Source organism: Brassica rapa, chromosome A08 (genome assembly GCF_000309985.2).
Source record: "Brassica rapa cultivar Chiifu-401-42 chromosome A08, CAAS_Brap_v3.01, whole genome shotgun sequence".
Taxonomy (NCBI): Eukaryota; Viridiplantae; Streptophyta; class Magnoliopsida; order Brassicales; family Brassicaceae; genus Brassica; species Brassica rapa.
The window spans coordinates 1734692-1752365 of NC_024802.2; the positions used below are offsets into that span (position 1 = coordinate 1734692).

General features: G+C 33.6%; 2 protein-coding genes and 1 non-coding gene across 6 annotated transcripts; 2 read left to right on the plus strand and 1 right to left on the minus strand.

Moving 5' to 3' along the window:
• Positions 1 to 2719: 2719 nt before the first annotated feature.
• Positions 2720 to 4860, plus strand: LOC103832817 (myrosinase-binding protein 2). 4 transcript variants are annotated; one of them, XM_033276510.1, is made up of 4 exons: positions 2831 to 2964; positions 3310 to 3524; positions 3619 to 4077; positions 4171 to 4860. In XM_033276510.1, exons 1-4 carry the CDS (start codon positions 2892 to 2894, stop codon positions 4648 to 4650), a joined length of 1227 nt encoding a protein of 408 aa, XP_033132401.1. In that variant the 5' UTR covers positions 2831 to 2891; the 3' UTR covers positions 4651 to 4860. The 4 variants fall into 4 exon arrangements, with proteins under 4 accessions (XP_018509249.1, XP_018509248.1, XP_033132401.1 ...); XM_018653733.2 differs by having other exon boundaries at positions 2720 to 2855; positions 3619 to 4860; XM_018653732.2 differs by having other exon boundaries at positions 2722 to 2851; positions 3619 to 4860.
• A 3081-nt stretch (positions 4861 to 7941) lies between these two features.
• On the plus strand, positions 7942 to 12064 carry LOC103832819 (probable mitochondrial-processing peptidase subunit alpha-1, mitochondrial). The gene is made up of 13 exons (XM_009108911.3): positions 7942 to 8173; positions 8397 to 8639; positions 9522 to 9818; positions 9905 to 10072; positions 10180 to 10347; positions 10433 to 10510; positions 10629 to 10695; positions 10836 to 10933; positions 11081 to 11150; positions 11246 to 11316; positions 11392 to 11441; positions 11538 to 11650; positions 11767 to 12064. Exons 1-13 carry the CDS (start codon positions 8135 to 8137, stop codon positions 11811 to 11813), a joined length of 1509 nt encoding a protein of 502 aa, XP_009107159.1. The 5' UTR covers positions 7942 to 8134; the 3' UTR covers positions 11814 to 12064.
• A 461-nt stretch (positions 12065 to 12525) lies between these two features.
• LOC103832821 lies at positions 12526 to 17520 on the minus strand. Its single transcript, XR_004449932.1, has 3 exons — positions 16149 to 17520; positions 15767 to 16034; positions 12526 to 15735 (listed from the first exon to the last, which is right to left on the minus strand). It is a non-coding gene; the product is annotated as an uncharacterized LOC103832821 (transcript).
• Positions 17521 to 17674: the final 154 nt, after the last annotated feature.

Sequence of the window (17674 nt, forward strand, 5' to 3'; positions counted from 1 at the left end):
AATTAAGATCTTGTTAAAATCTTTTCAAACAGGTTTGTTAGATTTTTTAAAATATATATTTTATATTTAAAATAAAAGATATCAAAAGATATTATGATTAAAGTAGTTCAAAAATTCTATCTGCTATTACTTTTAATAAAATTAATAAATGATGGTTCAAATAAAAAAATCACACATGAAAAACATCATCTATTCTAATAAAATAAATAGTGATAACTGAACCAAAATTAAAGAAGTTCTGATACTAGAACAGTTTGCGGTGATGAGAACTCAACCGGTCATCTTTGTATTTTAACGTGATACTAGATTTTGACCCGCGCTTGAGAAGCGCGGATATTTTTTGTTGTCCGTTTGAGAAAATTTGAATAAATTTATAACTTTTTATTAGGAATAAATGATTTTAAAATTTCTCTATTATAATGTTAGAATTTTAAATAGTATTTTCATATCCAATCCAGACATATAGTCTGTTGTGAACAGCCACGAATTAATTAAGAAGACAGTAGAGAACAAAACGTATTGAGGCAAATACCCGTTTAGGGTTTCTTATTATTGTATGAATGAATAATTTTACAAACTCTTAGACTCATATTTATAGCAGCCTCAAAATCTGATTTCCTTTTATCCTTTAGGAATACATACTTATATAGAAAAAGTAAATTTTCCAAATCGTCCGATCCACGAATGTTGAGCTTTTACTGGTGCACAGAGATTTAAGACACACAGATGCAACATAGTCAAACCGATAGATTCAATAAATCTGTATCAAATATCTAAAATTTCGTATTGTTATTCTTTACAAATAATTATGTGATATATATTCCATAATTGTTTCTATCTATATAATTTTTATAATATTTTATCCATTAAATTTTTATTTAGTTATTACAGTTTTACAAATGCAGTGTTTTTTATAATGAAATAATTTATTTTTCACTAAATTATAGATTTGTAAATAATTTTTTATTTATTCATACAAACCGTATTAAATATCTAAAATGAAAACAAATGAATCATGTTTATATAAGAGAAACAAAGTTCAAGTGTAATCAGGTTTTCAGGTACTTCTGATCTTTGTCAAAACTTAAATATATGAACCGACCTATCCATGCTACATACTCAAATATTACATGTATTTTATATGTATTTGAATTATGATTCCAAACTGATCTGAACATGAAAGAACCCATCTAAACTTAAATAAAAAAAAATCAAATATCTATTTGGGTCCAAATATTTAGAATCCAAATAACAAAGATAGAAAGGAACCGATCCGAATACTTGAGTACCCAAACCTATTTTCTCATTATATTTTTTGTGTATTTTATAAGTTTTGCATTTGTTAAATTGATATGGTTTAAGATTTATTTGATAGATTTTTTTAACTAATTCAATAGAACATATTTGTAAGATTTCTCATAGTTTTTAAACTTTATTAATAATTTTTTTTATTATAATAAATTCTATAAAAATTAAGTTAACATAATATAAATATAATTTTATTTAAACATATGATTTGCGATTTATCAAATTTAATTTTGTAAATATTTGAAACTATATAAGATGTCATGATACAATGTTTAATGATATTATTAGTACATGTATAAAATATGAAATATTATTTTAGCTTTAATATGATTGTGATCTTAGTGATATTAATATCCCACACATATCACAATGATTGTGATCCCACGAAATTAGGGATGTTTGTTAATTTTTATGGTAATACAATTATTATCTCAAGAACATCACAATTTTTCATAGGTAGTTAAAGTTATTAATTATGTATAATTAGAGTGATTAATTGTAGGACCAAAAAAATAAGTGTAACCAAAAAGTCCAAACAACTTTCATAGATAGATTTATTAAAACTCCTTCCCTTTTAATAGTATTGATAAAATAAACAAAAAGCGACGTCGACTAATGGACACAAAATAAAACAAGAAACATTATTTTGCTGTCTTGCATGATCAACCTGTATTACATGCAAGTATGCAACCTATATACCCTAGGTCAGTCTCAAGTTCGGTCAACAATGTACTTATGCATACAGTTCTCCGCACTTTTAAAAGCACTACAAACAATTAATAATAATTTATAAATTATAAACGTTTAATTAATCTGATTTAAAGTAATAAAATTGTTATGGTGATTATTAAATACAAACAATTAATGAGCTTTCTAAATACCATATTGAAATAAATTATGAATTTGAAGGAAAATAAAACCAGTTTTTTTCAATCTGTAGAGGATAATTGGTTGGGCTGTAACTGTAAAAAAAATATTTTATAATTTAGTCTGTAGGATTTTTGATTTAGCTTTAAAGGATGTAGGTTTAAAATTTTCTACAGCTAAAAAAATGAAGCTTTAAAAAATAAGATTTTTACAACTATTTTTGTGTGTTTTTGCTGTAGTTTTAGTTTTTTGGTTGTAGCTTTAAAACCAAGATAAAGTATGATCGATAGTATTTAAAGTTATAAATGAAAACTAAAGCTAAAGTCACTTAATACAATCCAACCAATTACCTCCTAAATCAGAAAATTTTCATACGTGCAAAACAGACTTAGATGATAACGAAGATAAAGAAATATTAAAAAGCAGAACATGATTAAAAGGATAAATCTGAGATGTATGGTCGATGATATCTGCGTAACGTGTGAAAAATGACAAAAAAAAAGGAACAGCACTACTCAAGTACTCATAATCCCATATCACTCACACCTCTTAACCTAAGAGTAACACATCCCTCAAGAGTCAGTTCTCTATATATATATATATGTCTCTCTCTCTATGTTAGTAGAAGTTCCTCATAGTTTTCCTGCTTCTACAAGAATAACACAATCCTCTAGAGGCAGGTCTCTCTCTACATATATGTCTCTCTCTCTATATATATGTTAGTAGATGTTCCTCATAGTTTTCCTGTTTTTAAGTATGTAAGAGCACTTTCGTCGGAAAAATTCTTAGTTGAGTATCCCACAATAACGAAGAAAAATAGTTATACTAAACGATGAGGTTTTTAAATGTTGAGATTCTAATAAAATACTTCAAAATTTAGAAATTTAATTCATTTAAATATAATAATTTTTTTTAGTTTTCGTGAGATACACAACATAAGAATTACGAATTTTGTAGTGGACGTGCTCTAAGATTAAAGAAGTATGCATGTACAATCATGTCAAAGACTAATAAAGACATATAGACATTGTCCTGTAAAATTATTACCAACGATGGAACCTGAGAAACAATGTTTTGAACATGAACAATGTTTGTTAGTGTGTTTTTGAAAGATGGGCACAATGTTTTATTCAGGTTTTCGTTACAAGATGGGCACAATGTCTGAAAGAATGGGAGCGATGGGTGGTACCATGGGCAGCCCATTTGACGATGGTGTTTTCGATGGCGTGAGAAGAATAATTGTCGGAAGAGACTGGGACTGTGTTTCTTATATCAAGATTGAGTACGAAAATAGTGCCGGAAATTTTGAAACCCGTGAACATGGAACGAATCGCGGGGGAATTCAAGAGGTAATAGATCCTTTCTTTGTTATTCTTCAATATGCTCTTGTCATACCTTTATTGCCTTCTGCATGTGTTGTTTCTAATGGAAAATGAAATCCAGTTCACAGTGGATTATCCGAGTGAATATATCACATCCGTTGGTGGAAGTTTCTCGCGTGTTTTTAGATATGGAACAGAGCTTATCCAGTCGTTAATCTTCAGAACCTCCCGTGGAAGGACCTCTCCGATACTCGGTCATTCGTTTTTGGGGTTTCAACTTGGGACAAGATTCACGCTCGAGGGTAAAAATGGTGGAAAGCTTCTAGGTTTTCACGGACGTTCTGGTCAAGCTCTTGATGCCATTGGACCTTACTTCTTCGCTGCGAATCCTCCTCTTAGGCACTTCAACCCTCAAGGTGGGAACGGGGGGAGCGCTTGGGACGATGGCGCTTTCGACGGTGTAAGAAGAATACTCGTTGGACGAGGTGGTAGCTTTGTAAGTTTTCTCAGGTTTGAGTATGCGAGAGGCCAAAGAACGGTGCCACATGATCATGGGAGGAGGCAAGAGGTTCCACAGGAGGTATTAATTGTTGATATAAAATATATGTGTAACTGTATATCTTTGTGTTTATTGAGATTTATTTTAGTTATTATAAAAATATTTTGGTTGAAGTTTGTGGTGGATCATCCTAATGAACATATTACAGTAGTGGAGGGAACCATCGATGGCTTCCTTACATCGCTTAGGTTTCAAACATCAATAGGAAGAACCTCCCCTGCTTTTGGCAATGTGGTTGGCAGGAGATTTGTGTTCCAGGAAAATAATTTCAAGCTTGTCGGGTTTTCTGGTCGGTCTGGTGATGTCATTGATGCCCTTGGTGCAAACTTTGGCCCTCTTCCAGCTCCAACTCCGATTCCAGCTCCAGTTCCAGCTCCGGCTCCGGCTCCGGCTCCACGTCCATCTCCGGCTCCAGGTCCAGCTGGACGCTGGCCTCCAGCTCCGGCTCCTGCTCCAGCTCCGGGTCCAGCTCCAGCTCCAGGTCCGGCTCCTGCTCCTGGTCCAGCTCCGGGTCAGGGTCCTGCTCCGGGTCGGGCTCCAGGTCCAGCTCCGGGTCGGGCTCCCGGTCCGGCTCCGGGTCCGGCTGGACGATGAGGTCAACGTCCAGCTCTAGCTCCAACTCCAGGTCCGCCACATGCTACAAACTTCATCGTGGGAGGGATCTGGTGTGTGACTTGTCAGACTTAAGTGTTAAGAGTTAGGTGTTGCTTGTGTGTTCTACAAAATGTCTACATTTTCCATGTGTTTGGTATGTCTGAAATAACTCGAATCTATAAGTATATAAATGGGGTTTAAAATAATATATGTGTGTAAATCAAGAATTAGATTTGTAAGAATACAGTCCTTTATATGCCACTATTCAAAAATACAAATAAAGTACAAATAAAGTACAACTGTTTTAAAAATTTAACTTTTTTTTTTTTACAACAAAAGGCTAAGAAACTAGAAGGATCCCTGATCCGAGAGCCACCTCGGGGGAACGAAATCAACATAAACCATAGCAGATGGCGAAGTCCTAGCACCTCATGTCAGTCTGTCCGCCAGTGTATTTTGCGCCTTTGGAATATGTTGGATTGAAAAGTTGAGAAAGAATTCCTTATATCGCAGAAACTCCTCAATATGTGTAGTGAATAGGGGTGGGCAAAAAAACCGAACCGAATCGATCGAATCGAACCGACTGAACCAAAACCGATTCGAACCAAACCAAAGTCCATTTCAAATCTTTCAGTTGAGATTTTTCCAACCCGAACGGTTCAATTCAGTTCGGTTTAAACCGAACCGAACCGATAAACCGAAGTGTTTTTATAGTTATTTAAATTAAAAATATTAGTAATATCAAGATATTAAAATCCTAAGATTAAGCCCACGTAATTTCCTTTTGCACGAAGGAAATCGTAATATAATTTGATTTCCATGACACTTCGTCTAACTTTTGTAATATTCGTCATTAAGCCCACATAATTTCCATGTTAATTTTTTTCAATAGCTTATACTTTTAAACCCTAAAATTAAAACCTAAGCCAAGTCTAATTAATTGAATTTAATTTACATACTTAATTTTTGATTATGTCCAACGCGATTATTTCATGACAACCATACATGTATGTATTAAAACATGATTTCTTGTACAATAAATAAACTAAGAGAAATCCGATTAAACCGAACCGAACCGAATCGAATACAAGCCAAACCGAATATAAACCGAACCGAACATAACTGAACCGAAATCGATCCAAACCAAACTAACTATGGTTTACTTCAGCTGGAAAAATTCTAGAACCGAACCAACTAAACCGAACCGAACTCGAACCGAACCGATAAAATAACCGAAGTGCCCACCCCTAGTAGTGAATGCTGACCATTTTGTCGGTGTTGACATCATCTTCACCAGTTGAAAGCAGTTAAAAATTTAACTTTTAAAAATTTAAAAAACTAATCTGCCCAAAATTAAGAAAAACCAAAAAACAACACTTCGAAGGTTGTCATCTTCTTCCTTCTTCCTCATGAGTGAAAAAAATGGATTGGAAAAGAAAATCGCTGATTCAATCTCAATCCTAAAAACTTCACAAGTTAATTTTCTGATCCATCTCGAATTCTGCGGAGAAAGAGGAGCGAAGCAAGCCTAAGCCCAACGGTGGTAGTGGAGGTGCAAGAGAATATTCGGGTGTTGTATGGGTTTATTGGGAAGAAGTGGAAAATCCGTGGGCGAGAAGCGTGTTTCCCTTAGCGGTTGTAGGTAAGATTGAGATGGACCCAGGGGCATTGACCGGTGGAGCTTTCATGTTGGAGGCTGAGAGTGTCGTGGGAGAAACGTGAGGAAGGGTTGTTGATGTATGGAGGGAAGGCTCCGACCAAACGGTCGTTATGAGAACATCTTTTTCAATGCCTAGACTCTGCTTTAGACCCCTTGGTGTTTGTGAGTTTTAAAAGTTGTGGTTTGTTGCATCATGGGAGGGCCTGGTCTGTGAGTTGTGAAACTTAAGAGCTAACTAGAGCTTGGATGTTTGTGTGTGTGTGTTTTTATAAGTAAATATTATTTTGTATAACATAGTAATATATAATTTTAACATTTATCCTATTAACTAAGTATATATATAATATGACATTTCTAAGCATAGTAATTTTATAATCTATATTGATTAATTTTATTTTGTTTTTTGAACTATCAATTGTGTGTTATCATGTATTTAGCGTAGTAGCTTTGTACTAGACTAACACTTATATGAAAATATACGTAAAATATTATATTTACAGAATAAATTTATTTTTTATTTATAATAATATATAAATTTACTATTTTTATGTGGCGTTACTTTTTAATTAGTACTAATAAATAATGACATATATAACAATATAGTTTTACAACAGTATTATGTTATAGATTTAGTAAATAGATAAAATTTCACAAAATAGCATTTTAAATAAATAAAAAATTTAATATATGAGTTTAGAATTTAATGCTTAGGGGTTTTATGTGTTATTAGTTCTTAAAATCATATATAATATTTAATATATGTTATTAGTTTTTAAATAGATGATAAACACATTTTAGTAAATTTAAAAGAAAAAGAATTTTGGTCTATGTAGTTTTTTTATCTATGTAGTTAGTATGTTATAAAATATAAAACATGAATTTATTGTTTTATTAAATCAATTATATATAAATGCATGGTGGGCTTTATATAAGTGCATTTTACTAAACTCAGATAACACATAACTAAATCAGAGACATGTTTTTGTGAATAAAATAATAACTTAATCAAAATAATAAAAATATATCACATTTATTGTCACTTAATTTTTCACTCTATATAATTATTTTATTAATAAAAAATTCTTCTGTTTCACTTAATTTAGCTAATCACATAAAAAGAGTCCTTTTTATTATTTTATAAAATGAGTTAGATATGAATATTGGTTGTCTATTTATTATTTAAGTACGAATTGTTCTTTTCAGGTATAGTTTTTTTTTTTTGAAATTAAACACCGCTTGAATATTATAAATTTATGTGTAGGTTTTGAGTTGGGTCTTTTTGAGTCTGGATAAGTTTGATTCTGATGTATATGAATCTAAAAATATCTAAATAACAAATGTATCTGAAATGAATTCGGATATTTGTACCAAAATAACCATACTACTCAATTTGGTTCAGGTCTTGTAAATACAAATAGTTATATTACGATCCATGTAAAATATATAACAATAGTTATGAAAAACAAAACAAAATGTAAGAACGAATACCGAGCGGTCTAGTGTTATTATTATCATATGTAGCATGTCCAAGAAAAAAAAAAGGACGTTTTTGTTCATGGGTTATATTGGGTCAAGCCCATATAAATGTCCAGGCTCATGCTTTTATCCATACTACGACTGTGTCAGATTTATTACAATTAATGGGCGTATGTTAAACAATCGCAGAGCACGTTAGCAGAATAACAAACATTTATAAAAAAAATAAACTAAGCTGCGATTATTCTCCGTCTCTCTCTCTCTCTCCACTCGCAAACTCGTCATCCTCGGCTTCTCTTTCGTCGACGCGATACTCATTTTCTCCGATTTAGAGTTTCCACACTCGCCATGTATCGCACGGCAGCTTCACGAGCCAGGGCTCTCAAGGTCGGCTCCTATCCTTTCGTCATTAATTTTAGCTTCTGGAACGTTCGATTAGGGACTGCACTCTTATAGATCTGGATTCTGATTGATTACCGGCGATGATAGGCATTGTTCTTAGTTTTGCGGATTGTGAATATGCGATTGATTGATGATTGGATACGATTGATCTCTTCTTTTAACGGTTTTGATTCGTTGATTGAGATGATATCATATTCTTGTTTTATAGGGATCTCTTAGCCGAGGTTTGGGACCTGCGCGTTATGCAAGTTCAAGTGCCGTTGCTACGAGTTCTTCTTCTCAAGGTTTCTTGGGATGGTTGACTGGTGGATCCTCTGGTTCCCTTACTTCATTGGATATGCCACTACAGGGCGTATCTCTTCCTCCACCGCTTGCTGACCGCGTTGAGCCAAGCAAACTCAAGATCACCACTCTTCCAAATGGGCTCAAAATCGCCTCTGAGATGTCTCCCGTAAGTACTAAAGCCTATGTTTTATGTCTAACTTTATTCTGTAAAACTAGGTGTTTTGCCCGCGATGCGGGCTTAAACATTTCATAATTTTTGAAAAGTTCTTTGTATACTATATTCATAATTTTAGTAAAAAATTTAATTTGATTAATATTTAATTATATAATTTATGTTTTTAACTTTTTACTAAAATACTTTTTCAGATTACAATATAATATATATATATATAAATTATCTTTTTTTAATTATATTTTTAGATTTTGGTTAATTCAATATTCTATTTTAATTATATAATTAAGAATTATTTGATTAATATTTAGTTATATAATTCATGTTTTTAACTTTTTACTAAAAGATTTTTTCAGATAACAATACAATATATACATAAATTATCTCTTTTTAAAATTATATTTTCAAATTTTGGATAATTCTTACTATTATTAATTTTAATCAATTATCTAATCAAATAAATTAAAATTTCGTTTTTATTTTTTAATTTAGCTATACATTTTATTCATTAAAGGGTATAAACGATATTAACCACTCTAACTTTTAACGTGAGAGCTCGATTCTAAAAACTTATTTCGCAAATAATAGTATAGATCTATGAAGATGCGAATAATGACCTGAACAGAGTTATTTTACAAAGTTTATGTTTGATTTTGTTCTACCAAATCTATTGAAATGGCCTGAACAGAGTTATTATCCAAAGTTTATATTTGATTTTTTTTCTGATGAATCTATTGTAATGCGAGAAATGGCATGAGCAGAGTTATTATCCAAAGTTTATGTTTGATTTTGTTTTTGAAAAATGAAATCTATGAATATGCGTGAAATGACGTGAAAAAGTTATTGATGATTGTGTTTTTCCTTTATTGTGGTTAGAATCCGGCAGCTTCCGTTGGGTTGTATGTTGATTGTGGTTCTATCTATGAGGCTCCTTATTTCCATGGAGCGACGCATTTGCTTGAAAGGATGGCTTTCAAGAGCACGACAAATAGGAGCCATCTGCGTCTTGTGAGGGAAATAGAAGCTATTGGAGGGAACACCTCTGCATCTGCTTCAAGGGAGCAGATGAGTTACACTATTGATGCTCTTAAAACCTATGTCCCTGAAATGGTTGAGGTTCTTATTGACAGTGTGAGGAACCCTGCTTTCTTGGATTGGGAAGTCAATGAAGAGGTAACTCTCTTCCTCCTTTTGTTTTTATTTTGATAACTCTGGTGAGAAAAATTGCTTGGTTTATGGTTCTTCTGTCGATTCTGCAGCTACGTAAGATGAAGGTAGAGATAGCCGAACTTGCGAAGAACCCTATGGGATTCCTCATGGAGGCTGTTCACTCTGCTGGTTATTCAGGTGCATTGGCAAATCCGCTGTACGCACCTGAGTCTGCTTTGCACAAATTGAATGGGGAACTCTTGGAGGAGTTTATGACTGTAAGGCCGCATCAGCTTTTGAGAACCATCTACATTTCTGTGATTACAATTCTTTTACTTAGTGTCATCATTTTGTTTTGTTTACTCATTTGATATGGTAATTACAGGAGAATTTCACTGCTGCACGTATGGTACTGGCGGCAAGTGGAGTTGAGCACGAAGATCTTTTGAAAGTTGCTGAGCCATTAACTTCCGACCTTCCTAACGTACCACGCCAAGCTGAGCCAAAATCTCAGTATACTGGTGGAGATTTTCGCCAACATAGTGGTGGAGAGGTATTCATGACAGATTTTGGAAAAAATGTATTTGTGATGATGTTTTCATTTCACAATACTTATCGAGCTTTTTCTGTCATTGCAGGCTACACACTTTGCGCTTGCCTTTGAGGTTCCCGGCTGGAAGAACGAGAAAGAAGCACTCATCGCCTCTGTTCTCCAGGTATCTAAATTGAATGTTTAATATTTGCTTGTTTCAATTAAGTTCTATCTTTTTGGTCAACCAATTAAATTTTATTTATTAGCGAAGATTCTATATAATTTAATCTATTTGCTATTAGATGCTTATGGGAGGAGGTGGCTCATTCTCAGCTGGAGGCCCTGGAAAAGGAATGCACTCATGGCTATGTAAGTCAAAATTTTGTGTTTCTTTTTTTCAGTTGTTGAGCTATCTGTTTTTGCGTTTATTGAATTATATATCATGAAACATTCTCAAGCACTGCTTAGGGATCAGTAATAGTGATACAAGTTTCTATGTCTGTTCACAGATCTCCGTATTCTGAACGAATATCAGCAAGTTCAGTCATGCACCGCATTCACTAGCATCTTTGACAACACCGGACTGTTTGGAATATATGGTTGCTCGGTGAGTTCAGCAAAATCCTGATGATCTTTACTATGCTTTTCCTTCAATTGGTTATTATGCTTTCTCCAGTTTGTGTTAGCTGATAACGTTTTTACTTGATATGTATTCTGGTAAATATAACGATATGATTTACACCCCTGATTGCAGAGTCCTGAGTTTGCTGCAAAAGCAATTGAATTAGCAGCTAAAGAACTGAAAGATGTAGCAGGAGGAAAAGGTTTTGCAGTTTGTTTCATCCTTTTTTTACTTTTAAAGTCGAAACAATCCTTTACATGTATGAAAGTTTTCCCTTCTGTTTATATGGTTGGACAGTTAACCAGAAGCATCTAGATCGTGCCAAGACAGCCACGAAATCTGCAGTTCTGATGAATTTGGAATCTCGGGTATTCTCACTCTCTCACTAAAGATGAAACCAATTTAAGTATCATAACGAGTTAATGTTGTGTCGTCCTATGCAGATGATTGCAGCAGAAGACATTGGCAGGCAGATACTTACATACGGAGAGAGGTACACTGAAAAGGACTTTAAATTTCACTTTAATCTCAATAGTTCCTTTTTTCTTGCTCATGAATGAGTGTTTTTATATTAAAAAAATTATTGCAGGAAACCAGTTGAGCAGTTCTTGAAGGCAGTAGACGAACTTACGTTGAAAGACATTACAGATTTCACCAGCAAGATAATTTCAAAGCCTTTGACAATGGGTTCCTTCGGAGATGGTAATAAACATCCATCTCTTTTTTTAATACATTTTAATATAATATTTTTTTCACTTATAGAGGTACCAATAAGCTTGTGTGTCCTTAATATTGTGGCTGGTTCTTTTGTTTGGCAGTGTTGTCTGTTCCGAGCTACGACACCGTAAGCAGTAAGTTTTGTTGAAGCAGCAAACATTTGCTAAAAAGTCAACAAAGGTTTTGGGACTTGTAAAATAAAGTTCTTTGGGAGGAGGAGAAAAGACCCAAACAAATTTTAATTGTTTTTATTAAATGGATTTTTGTATTCCAATAAATATATTTTTTACTACGTTCGCACAACCACGGTGGTACAATTGGTTTTGTGGTGACATTTCTTATGCTGTTCCGAATTTCCAAATGAGCACGATTCAGCGCCATCGTACCTTTTTATCTTTATCCTCCTCTGTCTTGATTCTGAACATAAGACGGTTTCTTTTATCAAACTTGGATTTTAAAAGATTTCATTTGAAGAAGATCAATTGAAAGCATCAGACTCTTCTGTTTAATCAGAATTATAATAGGAAATGAACGATTAATTGACAGAGAAGACGAGAACAGCTATATACAAACAAAAGTTTAGATGAAATTTGTAGTGTAATTAATAACTAGTGCTAAGTTTAATCAACTACATCTATTCTATACTAACTTTTGGGTTATAAGAAAATAGTTTTGTGCCACATCAAAATTCATCTTGAATCTGCCCCTACGTAGAACGATAGCTTTCTGCTAAAAGAGAAACAAGCTTCGACTCTTTTGGAGTCAATAAGCAACATATCTCTTAAATTATCAAATACTTAGACATGCAACAAACATCTTTGAATCTCTAAGGTAGCTTTAGAATCATCTAGGGGAACTGCTGTAACCAAACCTCACGTTGCAAATATATATTAGAGTGGATAAGAATGCTTTCTTCATACAACCAAACACACAAGAAAGGAACCAATTGCTCACATACTTTCTAACACCAAAGAGCGATGAGACAAAGGAACTTTATATCTCCTGCCTTTTCTGGGGAGAGGATGAGATAGAAGCAAAGCCTTGTTCAAGAGCGTATGGCTCTAAGGCAACAATTTTCTTCCCCTATCTCTTCTCGGCCATGTGACAATCCCTGCAACCTAGAACAAGCCGGAATCAGGAACCAAGAACTTAATCTTGTTTCCTGGTCTAAAGAGATAACATAAATCAAATTCACATTGTCCATAAACATCTTCCCACGAGAAGTAATGAACAACAATTTACTCTGAAAAAAAAAACAATTTTATTCTCACAAAAACTGGTGCACTGTTGTCATAGAGAGCCCTTACTGAATCAGAATTGCCTACACTAATAGAAATATCTCCAGTTTGAAGTGATAACCCAGTTTTCAAGGGACCAACATATTTTTTAAAAGCTGCTCTCTCACCATATTGCTTCCCATCGCAGCCTTGTAACCATATTATCATAACTCTTTTTGGTATTTTTGATGTAAGCCAAGAGTTCAACTTCTCTCATCTTGGTAGAAGTCGATGTAACCACTCGCTGAGCCAGAAATATTTTTGACAGGGATCATAATATATAAATTTAATATTTAATGACGGTTGGATGGTGAATATGTGGTGTCATGTCTTGAAAATAGGAAGAAATGAAGAAGATGAACTCGCCAATTATACTATATTCAGTGAAAAGAAATAATAGCATTGTATAATTTTTTAGTGTAGCTATTTATATAAGGTTAATATACTATATTCGTGAATAGAACAATCTGTTATGCTTTCATATTCGATTCTCTTCATTTTGTATGATTTTTTGTAATATGAAATTTTTGATTCGTTCAAACGTTGGACAAGAATTACAAATACAATTAATACGATTTGTTTACTGATAATAAAATACTTTCCTTCCATCATAATATTGTTTCAAATTATTAATTTATATACCATTTGTCTATCAATGACTATACTATTTGTCGATCAATTTGTTATCATGTTCATATTATTTGAAATTTGCTTCGCAATTTTATTAAATCGCGTATGTAATGAAATGAACCTTATGTTCTATATTATTTGTAGATGTTATGTATTATTTTTTCATATTGAAACCAATATCATCTATTCCCTTATTTCTGTAATTGGTTATTTGGAAAGTCAAAAATCTTGGGTTAAATGTTATTGGTTTAATTATATTCAAATTAATGTTATACATCTTAAGATTTCACTTTAATCTCAATAGTTTTTTTCTTCTTGGTCATGAAAGTGTTTTTTTTTTGTAAACTGGTTTTCATTGCATAGAATAAATAAATAAATAAAAGATATAGGCCCATTTGAGACAGTGTTAGAGCAAGGCCAATTACATAAACCATTCCAAAAAGTGTGGGCTAGGCCCAGAATCTGACATAGAACTTTGTAGTTACCGTCAAAGAAAACCAACCTACGGATGGAAGGATTGAGAAAGGAGGAGATGGTGGAAACGATGCGAGATGATGAATCTCGATCAGAGGTGGGAGAAAGGATCTAAATCAATCCAGCGCTGCATCATCGTTGGGGAGAGGCGAGGGCTGATTTCTCATGAAAGTGTTTTTATATTACAAAAAAAAGTTATTGCAGGAAACCAGTTGAGCAGTTCTTGAAGGCAGTAGACGAACTTCAGTTGAAATTACAGAATTCACCAGCAAGATGATTTCAAAGCCTTTGAAAATGGGTTGCTTCGGAGAACATCTGTCTCTTTTCCTTAATACATTTAATATATTGTTTTTCACTTATAGAGGTATAAAAAAGAGGCAGTGATCTTGTGTGTCCTTAATATTGTGTCTGGTTCTTTTGTTTGGCAGTGTTTGTCTGTTCCTAGCTACGACACCGTAAGCAGCAAGTTTTGTTGAAGCAGCAAACATTTGCTAGAAAAATCAAAAATGTTTTGAGACTTGTAAAATAAAGATCAGGATGAAGAAGACCCAACCATTTTTAACTATTTTTATTAAATTGATTTTTGTATTCCAATACATATTTTTTACTACATCCACAAAACCTCAGTGGTAAAACTGGTTCTGTGATACCATTTTGTGCTGTTACGACCTGCCCAAATGGGTCTGGTTCAGTGTCATTATACATTTTTGTATCTTATCCTCATGTGTCTTGATTCTGAACCTGATTGTTTCTTTTATCTAACTTGGAATAGATGTCATTTGAGTAGGATCCAGTTAAACCATCAGACTGTTAAGTTGAATCAGAATTATAAAACGATACCATTGAAGTTATCAAAAACAAAAACGATATCTCTGAGAAATTGACTTCGACGGCGAGAACAGCTATATACTACAGAGATGGATTATTTTCTAGACTTCGAGACTTGATATGGCCAGAGGATATTGAGTAGACTAATGCATCCACGGTTGAGACTGATCGTACGTGGAGAGGGTATTGTTAATATAAGGTGTCCTTGGGCAAGTAGAACCGGGATCGAGAGAGGATTTGTAGTACAAATAGAACTTTTACACATGGATTATATCATGTTAAATTATCGATTGTAGAGGTGTTGACGTACTATTTAGAATCACTGTAATAGAATAGTAAAAAAGGTTTTTTTTTTTATAATTCATGGTAGAAGAAAGCGTTTTAAAAATCAGGAAAAGCCAAAATAACAATAATAAAAAATCAGAGCGGATTAGGAACAAGAATAGCGCGGCTGCTGCTGCAAACTCTCGCCGCTAACGCTACTCCTTGACGCTATAACCTCATCTAGCGACAACCGCATCCTCTCAGATCGCTGATGCGGTGCGCTATGCGAACGCACCTTCGCCTTAAACGACTGCGTTTTCTCCATGTAGCCAGGAGTACTCATTCCATACTCACACGTAGCGTTTCCACAAACACTCTTACCAGGAGACTGCATAACATAATAACGATTATTAGCCGAGTGGCTGTGCAATGAAGATGATAATCTAGGCGTCCTCGCAAACTTCCACTTCTCCTTGGGTAGATTCAACTCCAAATCATTCCTTTGGTAAACAAAGCCGTCTTTATGTTCAGACATTGAAGCAACATCGTGCTTTTTTCTAGACTTAGATCTCCTCTTCAATGCGTCGCCGGCCGCTACTTCAGCCTTTCAATATCAGAAACAAAGAACACACTTCAGTCTTGCTTTTAGCTTAAAGAACAAGAAGCAACATAATTGATAACATTGGTTCATTAATTACAAGGGAATGTCGTGGTTGAAACATGTCGTTGTACTCTTTGTTGAGACGGCGATTGCGTTTAGACCGCATAACGGTTTGGACTCTAACCAAAGTTTGCATGTTATGCAGCATCACAGCAGCGCGTTTCCTAACCAAGTATCCTCTCACTAGAGCTTGTAGCTTTACTATACCTTTCAGTGCACGTAACGCTTTCCTCGCCTAACCATAAAAACAACAAATTCAAATCGAAAATTTTCCTGACGTTACCCATTTAACAACACTTAAATCTTTGTAGAAAAAAAAAAATAAACGTTTGAAGATGTAGAAATTTACCAGAGAGCCCCTGAAGACTTTTTGAATTTTCATAGCGGCCCAACGCTCGTCCCTCGTGATGATATCTCCTGTAACCACTGACTCGGCCGCTTTAGCTGCCGAAACCGCTGCTTCTGCAGTTGTAGCTGTTGTGGTAGCAACAGCAATTGCTTGTTTGTTCTGTTCTTTCTCTGAATCCGAATCAAGGCTCTTCTTGGTGCTAAACAATCTCTTAAACCATCTCGTTGCTCGTCCCATCTCAATATGGAACTTGAAGAACCAAAAAGTACTCTCTTTCTTGTAACCTGTGATGTGACGATTCAGAAAGTTTTTTTTTAAGAATAACAGAATTCACTTTGATCACATTGTGAATTGTATTTGTAGCAATGTGATAGGTCATCGCATTTATTTTTAATTCCCGTAATTAATCATTTCCCTTTTAAATTCCATTTTTAAAATTAAATGGAATTTTTTTACCCAACAAAATTAAACGGAATTAAAAAGCGCTAATTAAGATAAGATATTTTCCTTCTTAATGGTTAAAACATAAATAATGACACTGATTGATCAGTTTAAATAGGGTAATTGACCGTTTTCTATATTACCTTTTTGAATCCTTGAGTAGTCAGTCAATGACATTCTGTTTTCTTTTTATTTATAAGAGCTCAATAATTAACCAATTTAATTTTACAGATTTTAGAAAAATCTTCAACATTCAGATGAGTATGTATTGAAGTTAGAAAACGTTTACTGAAGTAAATTTATAATTTTGAATCTAAGCACCTTGACAAGTTAGTTATCATTTGACCATATTGCATTAGAGTAAGCCTGTCAGGCTTATTATTTTTTTCTCTTAGATAAGCGTTTTGATTGCAAATTAAGTGTTCATATGAGATAAGCATGACCTCATCTTAAATCAAAAAATATCACTAATCCTTTGATGAGTGATTCTAACATGTCGAGGAAAACAGAGTCAGCCATTATATCAATGTAGTAGCTACAAAAGGCAACAGAAAAGTAGCTATCGAGTCTCATAATGCTGCTTTTGAATAGTTAGGCAAGTCTCTCCTCAACGAAAATGACTCTTCACTGCATTTATTTTCGTCTATTTTAAGTCTCTTTGACAAAATTCCCATATCCACTAATTTTTCTTCAAACGAATTGGATTATGCATGCATAGAAATTGCTCTTTTATCTTGGATCTCTACATTAAGAAATGAACGTAAGATTTTAGATTAACATACATGAAAGTATGCAACATCCCAGTCTTAATCTTTGTGAGCCAAATCAAATATTTAGATCATTAATCAGAATATGATATATAGTCTATTTATGTTTGATCTAGTGACACGTGAGTAATTTTGTTGGTAGAAAAACAAACATGTCAGTTAAGATGTGTGGAAATGGTTTGAGAAATGTCTCCTTGTTACATGTTCTTTTACACTCATAGTTTATTACAACAGCCAACGAAGAGTTGATGAAAAAAGCTAAAGAGCTTTTGCAAAGACGAATTTGTTTCTTTTCCTCTTTTCAAAAAGATGCTTTGG

Coding starts and splice junctions, on each gene's coding strand:
- LOC103832817 (XM_033276509.1), top strand. CDS start 2,892: ATGTTAGTAGATGTTCCTCATAGTTTTCCTGTTTTTAAGTATGTAAGA. Junction 2,965..3,309: donor TTCGTCGGAAAAATTCTTAG/TTGAGTATCCCA, acceptor TGTTTTATTCAG/GTTTTCGTTACAAGATGGGC. Junction 3,525..3,618: donor ATCGCGGGGGAATTCAAGAG/GTAATAGATCCT, acceptor AATGAAATCCAG/TTCACAGTGGATTATCCGAG.
- LOC103832819 (XM_009108911.3), top strand. CDS start 8,135: ATGTATCGCACGGCAGCTTCACGAGCCAGGGCTCTCAAG. Junction 11,317..11,391: donor TGATGAATTTGGAATCTCGG/GTATTCTCACTC, acceptor CGTCCTATGCAG/ATGATTGCAGCAGAAGACAT. Junction 11,442..11,537: donor ATACTTACATACGGAGAGAG/GTACACTGAAAA, acceptor AAATTATTGCAG/GAAACCAGTTGAGCAGTTCT.